We start from the raw sequence: 21,295 nt of genomic DNA, 5'->3' as shown, positions 1-21,295 counted from the left end.
AGAACAGGAATAATGAAACTTAATTATTTACGCCTTGCTGACAAACCAAAACACATCCTTTGGCAAAAGTCCTGATGCGAGTGCTGCAAACACTGCATGAAATATTCAGATCATTAATTAGTGGATAAAATATTGCACCTTTCGTTTTCCAGTGCTCATAAATAAGAGCAGTGATGTCCTGGACAGCCAGCACCTCGCACTTCCCCTTGTGCCGCATCAAGACTCCTCTGAGGCAGGGGAATGACAGAGCTGTGCCTGCTTCCTTAGGCAGCAGTGGCACCGTATAGAGTCTGTGCCGTAACTGAAATGAGCCTGATTAGAGAAACAAAAACAAGCCAGGTATCACACAGAAACTGTATATTTAGCACTTTGTGCTGACTATTTCTTTATTCTTTTTTTTATTCTGCTTTTTGCTTAAACCCTGGACGTTTCTTCCCCAGTTTGCTAATCATTTCTCGTGGTGCCTAAGCACACAGCCCTCCACACGCTCTTACCTTTTGATGTTAACACAAGAGAACTCTTGAATTTCAAAGAGCTCGGTGGGTATTTGAAAGAATAAAATGCAAGAGCCGCAGTGTAATCAAAGCTCATTATGGTTATTCTTGGTGTGATGTCTCTCTTCCTACGTAATTAGCCATTTCGGGTTGTTGAAGCAGTTCATTTTGGCGGGCATTTTCTCTCTGTGCTCCAGGTCTGATTTCAATAATTGTGACCCATGCCCCTTTCAATACTTCATTATGCTCACCAAGGTGGTTTTTTTCCCCCTAATGAGTCCCAATGTGTTGCCTTGAGGAGAATTAATGGATTCATGAGTTCCTCAGGTTCAATGTCCACAGTCACCAATGTCTGCTCTTCTGGGTGATGAGCACAACCAGACTGACCTTTGAACTCCTCCCTGTCTTTTGTGTCAGGGTGACTTCTGCACTAGTGTTTATTTGGAGATGAAATTATTGGATCCAGTACTTAAGTCTGGGTAGATGGAAAAGGATCCCAGGAAACCATTGAGAACAGAAGATCCTATGATGAAAACTTAGATTAAATTCTCCAAGGCCAGATGGGATGAGGTTTTGCACACCCTGATCCAGTGGGAGGTGTCCTGCCCATGGCAGGGGGCTTGGAACTGGATGGGCTTTGAGGTCCTTTCCAACCCAAACCATTCTATGGTTCTATGATTCTCCATGGCTGCATCTGCATAATGTCTGCTAAATCCATTGAAACAATGAACTTCTCAGCGTTAATGTTCCCAGATAATTCAGTAGCGAATCTGGTTGCGATGGGTTGAGTGAGCTGGAGGCATGAGTTTTCATTTTGATAGTAGCGGGTCTTTTGGTGATTTAAGGGAGAAGGCGTTGTCGTCTCTGGCTCAACAGAACTGAAAAGCTGTTTTGATTTGTTAAGATATGCCCATCACTGCACTGTACCTACCTGTGTTTGATTTCAGGGGCGAAAATCTATAACAGGGACTTCAAAGCACAACAATATTTTCTGCTGATTTTGATCATGCAAAGGGAAAGAAAAGCCACACAGAAAGAAAGAGAAGAAAGTATAAAAAGAATCAAAGCTGAGGAAAGGCACAAGCAGTAGAAAAGCTGGCTTTGAATTTTTAAAAGCGCTTTTGTAGTCTGTCTGGGGAAAAAAAAAGTCCCCGTAACATCAAATGTGCTGCTGTTTCCTGATGACAGCCAAGGTGCAGTGTTTATAATCTGTGTTTCCAGCAGCTGGCTGCATTGCTGTGTCAATAGAGAGCACAGGTAGAAGATGTGTTGGTGACAAATTTGATTTTGGTGCAGAGCTGGTGCGCTTGCTCCCAGCTGCATTGGGAAGCAGGATGTGGCCATGGCGCTGCAGACTTTTCCCTGGATCTGTGTGCCTGCATCAAGCAGCCCTTGGCTCAGCAGCAGTTTTGGACTTGCAGGTGTCTGTGCACAGGATTGCAAGGGTGGTGATGAGCTCAAAGCCCACTGAAATCAGTGGACATTGGTTCCCTTAGAGCTGTGAGAGACAGTCTTCGGACCACCCTAACCAAGGCTTTGTTGGTTTGAGGTCTGGGAAGATGTTGTGCATTAGGCGAGTCCCACAGGTGAGGAGATGGGAGAGGGCTGTGTGCTCATCCAGTCCAACCATCAACCCAACCCCACTGTGGCTACTCAACTATGTCCTGAAGTGCCACGTCTACATGTTTTTTAATGCCTCCTGGAGTGGAGACTCCACAACTGCCCTGGGCAGCCTCTGCAAGTGCTTCACCATTCTTTCAGTAAAGAAATTTTTCCTAATATCCAATCTGAACCTCCCCTGGTACAACTTGAGGCCATTTCCTCTCATCCTATTGCTTGCTGCTTGGGAGAAGAAACCAACACCTACCTCTCCTCTACCTTTTAAACCCTGAGATTTTAAACCCTGTGTGAAGAAGAAACTGCATTCAGGATGAAGGCAAAGAAGTTTAAATACTGGAAAAAGCCATATTACTGCATTGGTGTTATCAAAGCCCAGGTCAAGCACTTAGGAGGTTTTGGGGATGCCCTAGGGTTTCTGTTTCAAGAAGTCAGCCTTGACAATTTGCTGGGGCAGGATTTTAAGCACGTGTAATTCTGCTGACCTCTGCCATGTGAGAAAGGGGAAGAACAGGTCTAGACTCGTTAATAATACGCTTGGTGATGTGATTCAGAGAAGATAGTAGTTTTCAGCCACATTTCACAGCGTCTGTCCACCTGGAGGGAGCCAGGAACCACATCCTCCAGCCTCTCTCTGTTATTAAGCAGGCAGGCTCAACCCTGCCCTTGTCCTCCTGGCAGCCTCCAGAACGCAGGCAGCTCATGAATGAAAACAGGAGTTGTCCTGGCATGGCTGCGAGCTCTGTGAAGATGGGTTTGAGCTGTGTAATTTTCTCGGTGCAGGTCCTGCTGCTGGCAAACACCGTGTCATTACCCAGGGAGGGGTGTCGGGGTGATGGCAGCATTGCTGTAAGCCCCCGTTAGGGAATTGGTGTAATGTGCGTGTTGCTGAAGAGCCTGTTTCTCCTGGCTTTATGTGGTGCTCTGCTTTCTGTCTGAGGTGGTAAGGGTGAATCTCTGCCATTTCCCAGGAATACCAGGCACTTGGCTCTTAGATTACAGGAGCCAATAGCTGGGCCCTGCAGGTTATTGCGGCGTTGGGGGATGGTTTCTGGGTCTTATCTAGCGTGCGCTTTCTGGAAATCCAAGCCTGCTCTTTTGTGCTTTGGCAGGGATCAGATCTCAGGCTTTCCCACCATGTTTGTTAGGTTGTTGAGTTGGTTGAGAGCTGTCATGGATTTTCTCTCTTCATTCTTCAGCGTGCTGAACCGCACCCCAGTGCGTCTCGTCCATGAAATCATACTCGTGGATGACTTCAGTGACGATCGTAAGTGACCATTTCTATGTTAAAAGTGAGGGGCCAAACCAAAAGAGGCTGGGATTTATGCAGAGAAGGGAGAAGAGTTTGTCCAAGTGGAAGGAAATTTAAATGATTGCGGAGAGCAAACCCCACTGTGCCAGTTCTGCATTGCTGTGTGGAGAATTCAAATTCCAAATGATCAAACCTCTTCTCATGAAAGTAATACAAGGAAGGCACGTGGGAAATATTTTTTGTGCCCAGTAGACATGAATACAGTCCTTACCTGGTTGTATCCTACTGCAGCCATGGTGTGGTTAATCTGGCTCTCAGCTGCAGCCAGGAGCAACTCTGGAGTGACATCACTGGGATTGACAGGATAAGGATAGTCTGACCCTCCTGATGTCTGCGTATTTATGGAGGTGGCCAGCAGCTCTTGATTGATTTTTTTCACCATCTTTTTCATCCATGCAAAGAGGATTTCTGCTTGGGCTGCCCATTTCTGAGATGCCTCGTAAATGGCACTGTATGCCACAACAGCCCGCATCCTCCTGTTGCTCCCTCCGGGTACACAGTGTGACCGGGTATGACCCCCAGCAGGAGTCGGCAGGTGAAGCCCCAGGGGCTACCAGAGAACCACCCCAGCTAAAGACCTTGCCTGGTGGGATGGACGAGTGGAAGATTTAGGTGCTGAGTCTGCTCAACAGCTGTCTTGGGCATAAAAATTATGATAGACTACACCTCAGCTGAGCAGCCCATGGCATGTGGATTTCAAGGAGCTGCAAAATGCATCTGCTTCCTGGGAAACGTGAAAACAAAGCCAGGGAGGTTTAAAAAAATAGGATCTGTGCTCTTGGATGTTATAAACAGGTACTGCCTCAGAGTGCAGTGCAGATCTCAGATGAGACCCGCTTCTAGGTTCCCTGGGCAGTGGCAGAAAGTAGGGGGAAGGTTTGCAGGGCTTATGGTGGGCTTGAGAGTTACTCCAGTGCCCAGGGCCAGGCTGGGTGACAGCAGTTACGACGGAGGTGCAAGGACTTGAGCTGCCCTGGCATAGAGCTGAGCAAGCTTTTTCAAGGGTGCAGGAGGTAAATGCTGGTTGTTTGTCTAAAGAGGCAAAGCACTTGTCTTCCTGAAAGGAGAAAGGTTTGCAGAACTGCAGCTCCCCTGTCGCAGTGTGCCCAGTGCCCTGAACTGGGAGAGGGAGCAGGGCTGGGGTTCCGCTCATCCCAGGGAGCTCGGTGGGAGCCTGGTTCCCACCTAACTTAGAGCAGCACCTCAGCTACTCTAAGCCAGCACTTCTCAGCTGTCTTATGTCCCCTTTCCTGTGATACCCTGAGCCTGCTGGCATCTGGGCTGCATGCATTTACATAAAATACATGCATTTGCATAATACGCTACACACACATGGTCAATTTTCCCCCTGCAGCCCACCAAAGCAATTGGTGCTTTTATCTCGTGCCCAGCTGTGTCTCATTTCTCACCTCTCTGCCTGCTGACATTGTATTGGCTGGGATGCAGTTGTTCTGTGTGCAGGTTCCCCCTCTTCCCAGCACGTCTCTGCTGTAGGTCCGTAGCCAACCCCTGCCACTTCTGCTCCTCTGGCATGTGCTGAGTCGATAGGGGTATGGAGATTCCTCTTGTCAGCAAGGATTGCTGGAGGGGACAGAAGCGCTCGGAGGTGCTGTAGGTGCACGGGGTGGGTGGCAGGGCTGGGGCACGCGTGTGGTTTTAGTGCCGACGAAGAGGAGGCAGAGCAGTGAGAGGCACGAAGGGGCTGTGGGGTCACGGCGTGGGCGTGCAGAGGTAGAGGGGCTGTGCTGGCTGCGTCTGCCAGCAGATCCAGCTCTCGCCAGGAAGATGCTGGGGCTGCAGGCAGCACCAGGGCGAGAGGAGTGGCAGCAACTGCACACAGGATCGCAGGGCCTCCCCAGCTGGGATGTGGGCAGCTGCAGGGCCTCTGCCCCGTGGAGCTTCTGCTGTCCAGGGCACCGGGAACCCCCAGCTGCTCCACAGGGCTCTCTGACCATCTCTTTCCCATCGCTCAGGGCTCACAGGTCACCCTGGGGGGTTCCTGCCCACCAGGCAGAAATGCATGAAACAGCTAATGTGTTGCTTTGTAGCTACCTCAAATAGTTACTAATGGGCAAAAAGTCAGATTCTGACCCCAACTGCCACTCTTCCGTACTGACTTTACAGCATAATGCAGCTGTTCTCGGTGCAAATACACTGGGTTTGCACCTTTTGTGAAAACTGCTTCTCTGCCAGCCCTGATTTATGCCGTGCGAGTGCTGTTGTTGGACCCTAGGAGTGCCACCCCCCTAACCAGACATTGGCTAGTCTATGACAGGGTCTTGTGCCTGCTCCCAACTTTCCCTGGTGCCACTTCTGCTGCCAGAGCCACTGTGAGGGCTGAGGGTAACGCATACTCCTTTTGTATTTCCTAAGCTGACGACTGCCGCTTGCTGGGCAGGCTCCCCAAGGTGAAGTGTCTGCGGAACGGTCGTCGAGAAGGTAAGAGCTGCCAGCCCATGGCCCAGGTGGGAAACCCCAATTTCAGCAGGCATGGGAGTGATGGAGTGAGGGGGACCTCATGAAGTGGGTGACAAGGGAGGCTGGTGGCTGCTGGGGAGCAGGGGCCCTGATGAAAGGAGGCTCAGTAAAGGGATGAGAGTTGATACGGATTTCCACCCCCATCTTGCTGAAAAAGAGGCGACTATTAAGATATCCAATGAGGCTCAGCTGTAGCTTATTAGCCAGAAAATTGGAACAGGCAAAACAAAGCCCCGGGTCTTATTTTTAAAGATGTTTGCTCTAATGAAAGAGAGGAGATCGGCTTCTGCTGCTTCTGTGGGGTTTTTTAAAAAAAACTTAATTAATTATGTTTAAAAGATTTAGAAGGAAAGTGTGGAGGATGGGTATGTGCCCTTCTGGGCTTCTGCTGGCAACCTTTGGAGACTCCCCATGGTTGGAATGGGTGTTCTCGAGTTCTGTTTTGCAGTATTAGGAGAATGAAAAACAAAGAAGTTTTTTCATGCTGCAAATCAAAGGTATGAGTCCAAGCACGCTTCAGGCTGGGGAGGCCGAGGAGCAGAGGGGGTTTGTGGATTCTTCCTGCAGAAGGTTTCAGCTCCAAGTCACCTGCCAGGGTGGCATCACCCCTGTGGATATAGGACACATCCATGCTGGCAGGAGGGTAGAGGAGGTCTTCATAGCTCTGCACCTCCTCCCGGCCTTTCTTCCCTCCATTAGTGGGGGTTGTATCTGCTCGCCCTTAGCACTGTGTGGGCCTGGAGGAGTTGGTGCTCTGTAAAGCAGTTGGGATTTGGGAACCCTGCCTGGAGGGATGGCATCACTTAATGCATCACTGAAGCTGTCCCTCAGGACCTGCTAGGATCTGGCGGGGCTGGGGTGGATGCAGCAGACCTTTCCTACCCACAGGGTCTTGCAAGTTGCAGAGAGAGATACAAGGATGACCTGCATTGCAGGAGGTGACTTTGGCTTCCTTCTCTGCTCCACTCTTCTTTCTCTTGTCCCTTTTTAATATGAAATCAGTAACCTCCTTCTGTGTGGACCTGATGTGTGGCTACTTCCCGAAACCCTCCGGTCCCTCATTATCTGCCCCTGTCTCCCCTTGTATTTCCACTGTTTCTCATTCATCAAGAAGCTCTGCTGCGCTTGAGCAGCCTGCCTGTCCCCCTCTCCCAACAGACCATCTCCCTCCTTACGCTGCAGTTCCCTTGCGCCTCAGCTGCCGACTTCTGCCTACGTAGGTGGTTTCCCACAGAAGACCCACCCTAAGCTCCCCTGGCCCATTGCCTGCTGAATTAGGTCTCCATTAGATTTATTGCCTTCTGGGGGCTATGGAAGCATTTCAGGTCCTATTTTGCCCCAGAAGGTGACAGCAGGAATAATTGCATAAATTAGGAATTGGCAGAAATGTCATAAATCATTAATGCAGGTGGAGGCATTTATTGCTTGAGAAATGGTTGGTGTGCCTTGCAGCACCGGGAAGGAGGCAGTGAACCTGAGCCACGCTTTGTCTGAATGGGATCTGGGGGGATCAGACCCCAGGAGATGTGTGAGTGCAGGAGGCGGTGCTGGAGGGGCCAGGGGACGTTGCCCGGCAGCTGACATGGCATGTCTCTGCACAGGCCTGATCCGGTCCCGAATCCGAGGGGCAGATGCGGCGCACGCGGGAGTGCTGACCTTCCTGGACAGCCATTGCGAGGTGAACAAGGACTGGCTGCTCCCTCTGCTGCAGCGCATCAAGGAGGTGGGTGCTCCCAAGAGACCATGGCTGCACTGGGCACGTGTCACGAATGCCCACCTTGTCTTCCCCCTCAACGAGCACAGCCACCCAGCCCTAACTGTCTGTGCGCAGGCGTCAGAGTAATTAAGCCATGAGCTTCTAGGGTGCGAAGCGGCCTTTCCTGGTCTTCCTCCACCGGTCAGGCAGGTGGGGTCATCTCTGTGAGTGGGAGAGCAGGTGTGTGGTGGGATGAGGTGCCTCTGGGCAGTGGGGCTCCAGCCGCCCAGCACGAGTTGAGGGGGGAAAGTGGAATAGGTGGGCAGTGTTCCAGCAGAGTTTTTAATTAGGCTCATGTAAAATGCTGGGTGCTGATGATTTAAGGGAGTTGACGGCTCCTTGAAGAGGGCCCGAATTTAATTTCATGCAAATTAAGCGCTAATAAATTGATTTAATAGGATTTAAGTTCTGCTGATTTTGGAGCAGACAATGTCATTCGCCTTCAGCTGCCGGCGGCTCTCGCCACACGTGTGCAGAGAGGCTCCCAGTGCCCTGTCCCTGGGGATGCCAGGAGTGCTGTGCCGGTGTCCTGCTGGCACGGTATGGGCAATGAAACCTTTGGCTCCGTCATGGGTGCAAGGTCCTTGCCTTTCACCGTGCTTCGTTCCTCCACCCTCACTGCACCTCTGAGTGCTGGAATTCATTACTTGGTAATTTTAAAACTACTGAGTGGTGTTGGAATAGGGGCAGCGAGGAGCGAGGGGAGGCTGAGCGGTGGGTTATGGACAGACCTGCTTGGCTGCTGCTCGCAGTGCCCTCATCCAGGACGTCCTGCTCTGTGCGCCTGTGCCCGTGGGAGCTGTGCCGGCCGGGCTGTGTGTGCCCCGTGCACGGCAGTGTTGGGGCAGGGGAGAGGGGACAGCAGGTTGGGTTTCTCCGTGTGGGCAGGGGCAGTGGGTGGTGCTGGCACTCTATGCGGCCGGCGCCAGGCAGGTCCCAGGCTGGGCTATGGAGCTGCAGAAAAACGGTGTAATGCATAAAAAGCCTTTTCACTTTACTGATTGCCGCTCTGGTAGAATTAGGAGAACACGTACTGTGAAACACCACTCACTCCTTGCAGCCAGCCTGCCCCAGGGTGGGGGCACCACGGAACTTCACTGCATTGCTGTTTCTGTTTTGATGGGAATGGTTGGACTCAATGATCTGAGAGGTCTTTTCCAACCTGGTGATTCTATGATTCTTTGCGTGTTTTTAGGACAGGATTTCCTCATTCCTTGCCAGAGCCCTGCTGGATTTCAGTGAGGGATGTGCAGAGCAATTGCCTCTCTCCCAGGCAGAGTTTTTGGTGCGTTTTGGCAGAGGAAGGGTGGCAGTGGCAGCAGGAAGGGGGCAGACAGAGCTGCTTTTGGGTGCAGCTCTGAGACTGTGCCCCGCGTTCGGTAGGTGACTCTGGATGTGGCACGTTGTGCGGCATCACTGTAAGAGTTTCCCTGTGTTTTGGTCTGAATTAGCATCAAATGCACACGTTGACTCCGTGAACTTCTGTTTATTTGCTCTCCTGGGTTGAGTGATTCTCTGGCTAGAAGGAAGGCCGTCTGTAAGCCTGCATTGTTGCTCCTGCTGGTCTTACCCTGCCCCGGCCACAGGTTGTCTTTGAGCCCAGATGTAGGGTAGCAAGGGAGATGTACTATGAAGAGCATTGGAGGGCTTGCACACCAAGTGGTGTGCTTGCTTTTTAATTGCTCACGAAAGTTGCAGGATAAGGGCAAGGATCCTGGGTTTCCTTCTTCCAGGCTCACCGTTCCTGTTGTTTCCATCAGGGTTAAAATATTGATCAGGGAGGTGTATGAAATGTTACTGCTGCCACCTTCAGTCTGTGCTAAAGAGGCATCCCCATCTGACAGCTCTGGGGAAGTTTAGCCACCTAGAAAGAGCCTTTTATTACTGCATTACTCCTAGGAGCAGTTTGATTTGAGCTGATGTGACCTAAGTTTCCAGCAAAGGAATGGCACGTGCCTCGAAGTACATCCCGTGCTTCGGCCACCACCAGCCACCCTTTGGGTTGCTTCTCTTTTCTTTCCTGGGCAGAGCAGCTCTTCCTGCAGCTTTCCACAGTGAGAAGTGCCAGAGCCCGTGTGTGCCACCATGCATGGCCATGGACACACGTGCAGGTGCCTCTTCAAGCCCCAAGTTGAGCTTTCCCAGCAGCCGATGGCCTCTCCTCCCCAGGCCCGTGGTTGCTGTCAGGGCTGGGCCATACCTGCCTGGCACGCGGGTTTGGAAAGTCTAAGAGCAGGGGTAAGAGGGGAAGGGAAGGGTATCCGGGAGTGGCAGTGACAGCAACGTTCTGCACCAGCGTGTCTGCGAGCATATGGGCACAGGCTTTTATCTTTACTTATGGAACAAATATCTCAAAACCCATTATGGAGCATTTCAACTGAAAATATGATATTCCACCCCAGGGTGCTTTTGCAGTATAGATCAATGAGCTCACCCGAAGTCTAGGTTTGCAGATTGCACTGGGATGAACCAGTGGATGGTGAGCCCCCACTTCCAGCTCAAGCATCCTCCCAGTCTGATGCTCTCCTGAGGCAGGGAGAGGCCAGCGAGGGGCAGCCTGACTTGAAGCTGCTGAGGGGCTGGAGGAGCACCTCTGGCTCTTGTTGCTGACCATTACAAGGTCATGATGTGGATGCTGGGAGATGAGCTGCAATCGAGGTCCTTCAGCAACATTGAAATGGTTGTCCTCAGGGCTGTTTTCAGAGTTTCCTCTTTGTGGTTTAGTTCCATAATATAATTTGTTTGATAAGTGTGTGGGAGAAACATTCTCAGGTTTTTGAGAGTTTAATGTGAAAGAGGAATGAAGATTTGTGCATTCTTAGTGTTGACATGCCCTAGCGTGGAAGGATGTCAACAAACCAGAAGGGTGAAGTTGCCTATAATGAGATCTGGTGCTCAACCCAAAATAAACTCTAGCAGCAGCGCTGTGCTCTCGAGCCATCCTCTGCTGCTGAGGGTCAGCGAGACCATCGTGAAAGCTGAGTATATACAAATGTCCTTGTGCCGTGACAGGGAGAAGGCAGCACTGCAGAAAGCTGCCAGTGCTCTGCAGTAATGCATTCAGCCGAGAGGCAGAAGGGAGTTTCTTGCAAGGAGTTATACTGTGCAGTGAGTATAGAGGCAGAATGGAAACTGGGGTGCATGTGGGCTCATTGTTAGCACTCGCCAGTAAGGTGCTTAAGGGGGTAAGTTTTAAATGAGTGGATATGATCCTTTCCCTGCAGTGTTTGGCAGGCAAAGCAGATGCTTTGCTTAAAACATGTCTCCTACCCTCAGACAGGTAAAGGATGCTTGGGTGTACTGGGTCCAGTTCCACCCCCTGCCATGGGCAGGGACACCTCCCACTGGATCAGGGAGTTCAAAGCCCCATCCAACCTGGCCTTGAACTCCTCCAGGGATGGGGCAGCCACCGCTTCTCTGGGCAACCTGTTCCAGCTCTTCATCACCCTCATCATGAAGAACCATGAGCTGGAAAGGGTCATTATGCCTGGACTGACTCGAGTCAGGCCCTGCCCTTTCACTGGGATGTTTGACTCACACAAAGCCAGGTTAAGGCTCCTGACTTGAGTTGTTATGGAAATAGCAAGTATTTGTCATGCTCATTTGGAAAATCTGAGCTGTAGAGCAGCTTCCAGCTCTTGGCCTTTGGTTGCTCCTTGACAGCTGCATTTCAATACTTCTTTGTTAGGACTAAATTTCTAAACCAAAGTGTTTTCCAAGTGAGACATCAAGCCTACATGTGCTCAGATGCTTTCTTTTTGCACGGCTGTGAAAAGCGATTTGATCTGGTGAGGGTAAAAGCTTGGAAGTTTGAGCTATAATTGGAGTTTGGGATTTTTGAGAAGAAAAAGGGAGATAAGAGACCAGTCAGAGCTATCAGAGTCTCTTCCTCCTGTAGATATTTTTGTTGGTAACTGTTGGTAATCTCTTTGCCCATAACAAGATGTTAATTAAATTGCCACTAAGGATTTAAAATAATTCAGGTCTCTTTTTTTAACCCTTCCACACCTTTGGCAGATCTCTATCTGTATCCCCACCATTTGTACATTTAAAAAATGCCCGGAACTAAGCTGCTTGACTGCCTGTGTTTTCCGCCTGTGTTTCAACTGCCTGTGCCTGACTTCTGAAATCCAGTCAAAAAGATTTAAGGAAGTGAAAGGGGGATGCATTGGTGAATTTGCAAAAGACAGGCAGAGCTTTGCTTCCAGCTGAGTTCGGTGCTGACTGCACGCACAGGGAGAGACTGTGGGTGAAGTCAGAGCCGGTGAGAGGTGCTCCATGGCCCAGCAGCACGCAGCCCTCTTTCCCAGGAGAGGCAGTGCCTGCCTTCCCAGGCTCCCAGCCATACCTCTGCCACTAATTCCTTGCTTGAACTGATGTGATGCCTGAGGAGGAGCCAGCGATGGGTGCTTTTCCCTCACAAACCTGAATGACTGCGAGATTTTAAGGCACCTGGTATCCCCAGGAGTTCAGAGCATCCCTTGGCCAGTTTGAATGGTGTGATCTGAAGTTATGGGTCATTTTGCTTTTGCTTTCCAGGATCCCACCCGAGTGGTCAGCCCCGTTATCGACATCATCAACCTGGACACTTTTGCCTACGTGGCGGCTTCCTCGGACCTCAGAGGAGGTAAGTCCACCCCATGCGCATACCCCGTGGGCATCCATCTTGTGGTGTCAGCGTGCGCTGGCCCAAGGAGCTGGTGGCTCTGCACCGCACGGCTGGCTCCTGCTGTCTTGCTAAAAGCACATTAGCCCTGCTCAGTGCTCCCCGCTGGCTGTTTCCAGGCTGTTTTAGAGACAGGTAAGCGTGGCGTGAGGAATGGTGTGTGCTACAGTGGATAAGGCAGTCAAGCAGGAAAGAAGGGTCATGTCAAAGCTACCCTTGGCAGCATGGAAAGCCAGGCTGCCAAAGAACGGCAGTGAGGGGTGTCTAGGCAACAAATGGAGGATGCAGCTGTAGTGCTTATTAGTAGGGCTGTGCTATTTGTAGCACGCAATATCCATTGGAGCGTGTATCTGTGTGCACAAGGGGGCAAAGTGAGGCGTCAGCAGCAGTTTTAATTCTGGCTTTCCTGCCTTTGGAGTGCTTGACTTTGCAATTGTAATGCAATACGTTGGTTCTTGTTCATATGCAGTAGTAAAATATGTTAGTTATTGGTCTCTTCTCTCAAGAGCTGCATCGCCGTGGCTTAAGGCATTTGAAAATTGGGCAAAATACTCCAGCAAAAACAGCTTCTACAGCCTGCCTTGCCCTCTAATCCATACCCAGTTCTAATTTCCCAGTGGTACTTCTCTGCTTTGGTCTTAGGTTTTGACTGGAGTCTGCATTTCAAATGGGAGCAGCTTTCCCCGGAGCAGAAAGCCAAACGGCTTGATCCCACTGAACCCATTAAGTAAGTGAAGAGGGGGAAAGAGGCACCTGAGGAATGTGGGGCAGGGTGGGCATCTCATCTGACCTCACGTGTCACCATGCACTGCAGCGGTGCAGTTCCTTCTAGGACAGCCCTGAACTTCTAATACTTCTACAGTGTGCTCCTGGCTAGCTTGGGTTTAACAGTGCCGCTTCACCTCCCAGCAGTGGAGCCTGGAGGTGCTGCAAAGATAGAAGGTGGTGTATTTATGGTTGTGATCTGCTATTTTTGAGGAGGCTGAATATGGTTAAAGGAAAATCTCAGTGCTCTGGACTCCTGCTTCTCTCACCTCAGCTATCGCTTACAAATTAGGCAGTGTCCTCAATCAGTTGGGTCAAACATGGTGTCTAGTTGAGCCTTTCCAGCTCAGCATGGCTCTTCTGGACCTCACTGAAGGAGCCTCAGAAATTCAGGATGTGCAGGAGAGACAGCAAAGCTGAGTGGGAGAAATGCTGTCTGTCCTGTTCAATGGGATGGAGGGAGTCCTTCCTGCTGCTGAAATCTTTCCCTGGCAGTACGCCGAGTGCTGGCATCTGCGTACCCAGCCATGAAGCGCTGGGCTCTGCAGGATGGAGGAGACCAAGTGCTCTAGGGGAAACTCAGGTCCTCGGGAAGCTCACAGAGGAGCAAACCACAGCTGCTTCTTAGGATGCTGCTGTTAACAGGAGCACTCGCTGGCTTCCTGAAGGCTCGTGTTCCCGATCCTCCTCGCACACAGAGCACTATGGAGACTTGCCTGAGCGCAGCAGTCACCCCACAACTCCTCCTGAGCCTCTGCCAAGGCATCCACAGTGGCCGCAGTTGAATGGAGACAGGATTTGTGCAGGAAATGGCGAGTCTCCTCATGCTGTCTTCTGTGCTTGCCCTCCCCTCCTCCATGGACCTTCTCTGTACAGTTTTCTTAGCTCACCCTAAGAATGAAAAATAACCCTGTTTTGAAATAAAGATCACACAGCTAGAGATGGCTTTTAAAAAGCCCTTCTGAACTGGCTCTGCCTTCCCCTCCCCAGTGGAATGTAGCTCTTAATAGGCTGGCTCCAGGCAAAAAGCCCGCCTGAGTGAATAACCCCCCCAGCGCTAAGTGCATTTTTGATGCAGAAGCCTACAATCAGTGCTGTGAACTTTGAGCTTGCAGGAGTTGTGCTGATGAGTGCATTAGCCAGTCACTAAGTGCTGGGCGATTTATGAGCGACAGCAAAATACAAAGGCAGCTGAAAGAAAGCCTCCGATGCTTTCAGAGGTGAGTTGTCCTTATTTGGCTAGAAGGAGATAAGCAGGTAGTGTCCTGATGATGGAAAAGGAGGCAAAGGGAAGGACTGCTTCTGTACATCCAGGTGCTGTAGCCGTGTTTGAGAGTGTGTCTCCTCTTCCCTTACCCATTCCGCAGGACTCCCATCATTGCTGGAGGGCTGTTTGTGATTGACAAAGCCTGGTTCAACCACCTGGGGAAGTACGACAGTGCCATGGACATATGGGGCGGTGAGAACTTTGGTGAGTCACTCTGCTTCCTCCTGCACCTTGCTGTGTTGGCTTCTCTTGCTGTGTCATGCCAGATGGAGACAAAGTCATTTTGGACTTTGCTTTGAATGCTCTGCATTCATAGGTTATGGTCTCAGGTGAGTAAGGGATCTAACAGCCCCAAATAATGGGAGCTGAGCAATTGCTGGTACTTGCTACCTTCCATGCTGTGTTCATTTTCTGTAGATAAACAGCTGGAAACCCAGAGTTTTCAGCTTTGGTGCTACCAAGAGATGAGAGAACATCACACACATCATCCTATTCCTTCCTGATCTTATTTTCTCATATACAAGGATGTATCTCACTCCATAGTCTGATGACAGCATTTCAGAGCTGTGTACTGTGGCATCGGCGCCTCACAGAATGTGGAGAGTGCTTGGAACAGTAGCTCCATGGGTGAGCTGCAGGCAGGTGGCAAAGTAACCAGGCTGCTTCCCCATTCCTGTGTCACAAGATGGCCGAGCGCTGCCAGGCTCTCCTTCACGCTATCATTTATCCTGCACACAAAAAGAAGATTGAGAGCTGACCTAAATTCAGTCGCTTCTGCCCGTTATCACTGGGCAGGACAGGCTTTGAGAAATCTCCTGCGTGCAAACTGGAGAGGGCACATGAAAGTGGTAACAGCCTGTCCTGTGTTCCCTGTGTCAGATGGAGCTGGATCAGCCTGGACTGTTCTCACTTTGAAGCTGCAGCAATGCTGCAGATCAGAGGAATTGTCTGTATCTGTGACAGAAGAGGGAGGCACTTGATATCAGGAAGATAGATGAGAACCTGGCATTAATAGCTCACACCTCTGGGGAGTGTGGCTGGCAAGGAAGGAAGGATCTTGTGTCTTAATGCATAAAGCGGTGCTGTCAGTCATCCAAGGGAAGGGATGCTGCTGCCTTGCTGTGACCCATCACTGCCTAGCACTGTTGCTTCCTTTATATCCCTTTTTCCTCTACCCTATTTTATTTATTTGTATCTTGCTGTGCAGTGGGATCTCTTGCCCTTGTGCTTTCTCTCTGCGGGTGGATGTCTTACTGCCCTTCTGACCTGAAGCATCTGCTCCTCTGAGCGGGGTGTCTCCAACACCTCAGAGGGAGCAGCAGGCCTCCCACCTACCCTGCTGGGCCAACAGCCCAAACAAAGGATTTGGAAAGGGAACGAAACAGGAAAGGGGCTACCGCACTGCGCCTGAGCCGCTGTCCGTTTCTGCTTGTCGCTATTCACCACCAGCAGCCAGCAGAGATGCTCCTGGGAGAGGAGCAGTGAAAGGGCAGCCTGTCTGCCCTCTGGGGAAGCTCCATCCTGGCAGCCTCTCCAGGGCTCTGCAAGGGCAGGCGTTGTGCTCCAAGCCCTGGGTTATGGCCTGACCTACAGAGTACAATGTTTCCCTTACTGGCACTTTGCCCCGCGAGGCTGGTCCCAAAAAACAGGTGCTGGTGTGACACGAAGGGAAAAGGCCAACAATGGGCTGGGCAAGTTAATGCAGCAATGAGAAAGTGCAGGTCTGTTTGAGCAGCTGGGCAGATCCCGTCTCACTCATCAGGGTCTGAGCGTTGCAGGTCCTGCCCTTACAGTGCTTCAGAGCTGCTCTTCTCCCAGGCTGAGCAGAAGGACCAGAGGGGAGAGCACAAAGCAGCAGCCGCGCTGTGGTTTGCAGCCACTGGGCTCAGTGTTCACTTTCATTGAGCACCACCACGGCGTGGCCAACGCTGTGACACAAGCAACGAGAGCAGCAGCCCCGTGCGAGGGGAACAAGCACAGCAGCTTCGAGTGGCCGCATCCTGCTATAATCTCCTCTCCCTGCAGCTGCGATTAAGGTTGCTCCCAATATAGCACCAGGACATGGCACAAGGGCACGTTTTAGTTGCCTCTGTATACTCAGTGCTGGGGAAGGTGTTGAGGCTCCAGCTGCTGTTGCAGCTCTTTCCTGTAAACATAGCAGGGAAGGAAGGGATTTCTGGAAAACAATACGTTTCTGTGCTGTGTTTTCCCATCCCAGCCTTTGCTGGCCCCTACTGCCAGGGCAGCTGTTGAGGATGGGCTCAGGCCCTGCATTTTTGTACCTGGGCATCAAGGAGAGAGGGCTTTGTGGCTATCCAGCCTCCTGTTTCCATCAGCTCAGGAGCAGGCAGGTGTGCTGGGAGCAGGGACAGGAGTGCTGTGCAGGTGGCTCGCACCTCTGCAGCAACGTGCACCTCATGGCTGAGCTGAGTATGTCAAGAGGATGTGGCTTTAGAGGTCCGGCCTCCAGTTCTCCTTTGCTTCTTGAAGCTGTGAGTTGTTTCTGCAGAGGTGGCAGCTTTGCAGGTTCGCAAAGGAGGAGGAGTACTCCTGTCCATACTGCCCAAATGGCCTTCCTGGTTCAGGCACTTTGCCCACATCCAGCCTGGGGACAAGTCATCCTTGTACGTGGTGTACGTGGGGAGGTGGCTGCGAGTAGGAGCCAGCAGAGCCGGTGGGTGGCTTCCTGCCTGACTTCTGTAGTTAAAAGTGGGGGGAAGCGAAAAGGAACTTGTAGTTTGGGAGTAAATATACACTACACATAGTTCTGTACTGTTAACAAATGATAAAATGGGATGCAAAGAACCGCAGGAGCCTTTTCTTTTTAACGTCATTTCTTTTCCATGCTGGTTCTGTCTAAACGTGACTTTCTGACAACAGAGCTGCAGGCTCATAGCGTCGCAGGCACTGGGAGCAGATGGAGCCATTAGATTGGCCATTCTGCTCACCCATCCTGCCTCACCAGCTAGGATTTCATCCAGCTCCCTGCCAGGAGTCCTGTAACTTCAGCCGTCAGTTGTGCCACAGGCTCGTTTTCCTCCAGAAGGGCCTGGTGGACCAGCCAGAGAGTAGCTGGGGACAGCAGGGAGATGTTTTCCATCCTGACATCTTATCTGGATCTTTTTGAGATAATCCCTCCCACCACTGACCTTTGCATGAAGGCGTGTGCCATGTTAAAGCACAGCACTGGCACTCGCGGTCAGAGCACGTCCTGGGCAGGGTAAGCGCCTGTCGATTTGGGACAGGTGATGGATGCGCAGCTCTCAGTTAGCTTTGCAGCATGAATGGTGGGTTCATAGCAATACTGACAGTTACAGTCATTAATAAACAGAATTCATGGTCTCTTCTGGTCAACTTGACAGCCCTTTAGTGGGAAGTGACTCTGCAACAGGCAGTGCAGAAGTAATTACAGGAGCACAAAACTGGCAGGATGATTCTACAGTGTAAGCGGGGTTGCATGAAATGGGACCTCTTTACTGTCTTGCTCCTGCCATTGTGCTGGCACCTGCTGTGTTGTAGGTAGGTTTGAAGTGCACTGACTTCAAACAGATTGCAAGAAACTTTGAAATGTGCTTTTAAGGGAGTCGTGCCTAGGAAAGCCCATCTGGTAATTGATTCACCCCTGCAGAAAATGAAGTGAGAGGCAACACCAGGATCCAGCCTGCTCTAGGACAGAAAGACAAAATGCTGAAGCTCCTTTTCTTGTAGAAATCTCTTTCCGTGTGTGGATGTGTGGAGGGAGCCTGGAAATCATCCCCTGCAGCCGCGTTGGACATGTCTTCCGGAAGAAGCATCCATATGTCTTTCCAGAGGGAAACGCCAATACATACATTAGGTAGGTATTTCATGCTTGCTTAGTTTTTGTGAAGCGGAATGAAGTTCTGCCTCGGGAGGAGGGAGCTGAGAAGACAAGAAGGGAAGTTTGTTAGGAAAAAATTGAAATATCCCTAGGCAGGAATCTCCTGAGCTGAAGAAAATGCAAGTCAGTACGTCTCTCCCTTAGGATTTCTTACTGTCAAGAATATGACAGAAGTAGGACACTTGTGTAGTACCGTGTGTCAGCGCAGCACTGGAGGGGCAGCCCCAGTGTCTCCCTGGACGGTAGTGACCGCAACAGCCGATGGGTTTGACCCTGAGGTCAGAATGTCTTTGTAAGGACCTGAATCCAGGCTGCCAGCAGTGGCTGGCAGCACCCAGCGGCCTTAGCTGAGCGCTGAGCATGCCTCAGCTGAACCAGAAAATTTGTTTCCCAGTGCCTCTTGGAGAGAGGAGCTGAGCAGTGTTCCTGAGTGGGCAGCTTTGCCTCCGGGCTGACAGTGGAGCGGGGGCGGTGATGGACTGTCCCTTGCCTGCGGGGGAACCGGCTGAAGGGGGTCTGTCCTCGCAGGCAAGAAGAGAGACCAAATCAGAACATCTGCCTGAAATGGGCCAAGGTCTTGGGAACAGCAGGCAAGGAAGGAGGTAGACCAGAAGTGAGAATCGGCATGGGAAGGGTGACGGGAGGAGCTTGTGAAGCTAGGAAAAGGGTTCCCTCCTCTTTCACAGCATGAGGCTGAAGGTTGTTAGTTAAGTAAATGACAAAGAAAAACGCCAAGGGCTGTTACACTTAATGCAGGGTTGTTTCTCAGCTAAACTGCATCTGTGTGTTTACACACCAGGCATTCCATTTAGTGTGGCTTCCACAGTGCTGGGGAGAGCCGGCAGTGTTTGTGAAGACCCAGCCGCCTGCAGCGGAGTTACCGCTATCCCAGCTCTCTGCAGCTTCCCCATACTGTGCAGGAGACAGCAAATGGGAGTGCAGATTGCATCTCTTGGTTACAGCTGATGTGTGATTTCCAGCCATGCAGTGTGTGGAAAGGAAGGGGACCTTGTGCTCTTGCTTCAAAACAGTGGTGGTGAGGGGCACAGGGCGTTGCTGACATCAAGGAGGCAAGCGCAAATGCGAGAATCTTGACGAGGGCTCTTCTTTTAGTAGTGAAATAAGACTTGTACAGAAGAGGCTGGGATGTAGGAAACTCCGTTGTCAGAGTTGTGCAAACCTGCATGAAAAGGCAGCGTTGGCGTTGCGTCACACGCAGGAGGAGGAAGGGGAGCTTGAATGGGAACAGCTTTTCTGGCAGCACCTTGGGCACAGGCACTTGGTGACCTTAGGGAGGTCTGGGTCAACGCCTCAATGTGAGCCTTGACATCTAGCCCTGTTTCTCTTCTAAAACCCAAAGAGATCAGGAAGCCCGACAGAAAAGCCCTGCATTCTGGGGAAGGTTAGGTACAGATGGTAGGCACTGTGACTTGTGCATCTCTTGAACAAGAGTCTGTAGACTAACGTGGTGGTTTTAAGGCAAGAGGAAGAAGCACCATGAATCAGCAAGGGACTGAAAAGCTGTCTGGAGAAATTTATCTGTAGGTGTTAGGAGCTGGGATTTTTTTGACCTTACAGTATCTATCAGTCTTAAAGGTAATGTTGTGGTATATAGGCTGAGAGGAGAAGCAGCTTCTGGCAACCTGATGCTTTATGGCACTTCTGTTTTAAACAGAGATGTTAGCAAAAAAATATCTCCACCTTTCTAGCCAGATATTGATTTTTCTTCACGCAGCCTCTGCTTCAGCACGAGACAGCTCGGGCTCCCGTGCTGTGCTGGCTTCACATGCAGGCTCTCTCTGTTTTTGGCCGTGTGGGACCTGGCTGGATCCAGAGCCTGTCCTGTGGCACTGGCAGCTTCATGGTGTAGCAGTAGCTTGGAGGCACTGGCCTGCCCTGGAGCAGGAGCTTGGAGGACTCCTCTGACCCAGGCAGGGACAGGCATGGAGCAACAAAGCTGTTTGCAAGGAGAATTAGAGCTGTCTGAGGCCAACAGAAGATTTCCTAAGGTTCATAAACCTTCCGCAGACACCTGGCTGGTGTGGAAGATGGACATTTATGCTACAGCACTGTGGCCAAGGTGGTTTCTCTCAAGTTTTGAATGCTGAAATTTGCCTCTGTGACATCCAGGAGTGTGAAGCAAGAAGGTCCATACAGGATTGACATAAAGGAAATATTTGCCTTCAGTCTTTGGCAGATTTTGCACCATTTTTTGGAGCTTCATCTTCACCTCTAAATAAAACCCTAGGCATGCCTGCCTGGGAGATGATGCTTGAGGGGAGCTTCAGTTCTGAGCCTGGTGGATGCAAAGCATGCAGCTGAGTTTGGAGCGGTGAATTCTTCACCCGAGCTTTGGCCTGTTGTATTTGGTCCCTGGCGTAATGGGGAGGAGGAGTATCTTCTCCAGTAGTGGGCGGTTGGCTGGCTCAACGGTGGTTTGGGCAAAGCCAAAGAACAGGCTGAGGGTGGGAGAAGAGCAGAATGGATTAGTGGATGCATTGTATACGATGTCACTTCGGGGTCTTCCTTGGTTCCACCTATCTTCCATTGCCTCAGGAACACCAAGCGCACTGCAGAGGTGTGGATGGACGAGTTCAAGAGGTACTACTACGCGGCTCGTCCCGCGGCCCAAGGGAGGCCTTTTGGAAAGTAAGTATCTCTGCTGCCTGCGCCCTGCCTGCACCCTGCCTGCTGCTGTGGTGCTCACGCTGATGTCGCCCTGCAGAAACCCACCTGCGCTGTGTCTGTAGTAACACTCAGTGAAATGCTGATGGTGGGCAGACACTGTCAGCGCAGCAATGAAACACAGCTCATTTATACACTCCATGGCTGTACCATGTGCACCCCCTCTGCCTGTGTCCTGCACTTGGTGTTATGCACAAGTACTTCTGGTCCCAGCATGGAGCTTGGTGGGAAGAGCTCAGAGGTCTTTCTGGCAGCTGAGGGGCAGGAAAACAATCAAATGTTGGGTCCACTAAAGCTCTGTTGGAAAGGAGCAAGTGCTTTGTGTGCATGGAGTTTGCCATTCGTTCTGTGCACAGTCAGAAATATCTTCCCTGTCAGGAGCACTGTAAGTGTTTC

The 21,295-nt window shown here is 51.0% G+C and overlaps 1 protein-coding gene across 2 annotated transcripts in view; it reads left to right on the top strand.

Annotated features, from left to right (window-relative positions):
* The window catches only part of GALNT14 (polypeptide N-acetylgalactosaminyltransferase 14), a 96,599-nt gene that overhangs the window by 64,617 nt on the left and 10,687 nt on the right, over positions 1-21,295 (top strand). For both annotated transcript variants that reach the window (XM_069850850.1, XM_069850851.1), the window contains exons 4-11: positions 3,311-3,378; positions 5,797-5,862; positions 7,503-7,624; positions 12,197-12,284; positions 12,966-13,050; positions 14,456-14,559; positions 18,064-18,190; positions 20,771-20,863. In XM_069850850.1, coding sequence (XP_069706951.1) covers positions 3,311-3,378; positions 5,797-5,862; positions 7,503-7,624; positions 12,197-12,284; positions 12,966-13,050; positions 14,456-14,559; positions 18,064-18,190; positions 20,771-20,863 — 753 coding nt within the window. The remainder of the gene's footprint in view (positions 1-3,310; positions 3,379-5,796; positions 5,863-7,502; positions 7,625-12,196; positions 12,285-12,965; positions 13,051-14,455; positions 14,560-18,063; positions 18,191-20,770; positions 20,864-21,295) is intronic.

The sequence above is a fragment of the Phaenicophaeus curvirostris genome, chromosome 2 (genome assembly GCF_032191515.1).
Source record: "Phaenicophaeus curvirostris isolate KB17595 chromosome 2, BPBGC_Pcur_1.0, whole genome shotgun sequence".
In the NCBI taxonomy this organism is placed as follows: domain Eukaryota; kingdom Metazoa; phylum Chordata; class Aves; order Cuculiformes; family Cuculidae; genus Phaenicophaeus; species Phaenicophaeus curvirostris.
This window is presented reverse-complemented; position numbering and strand designations above follow the sequence as displayed.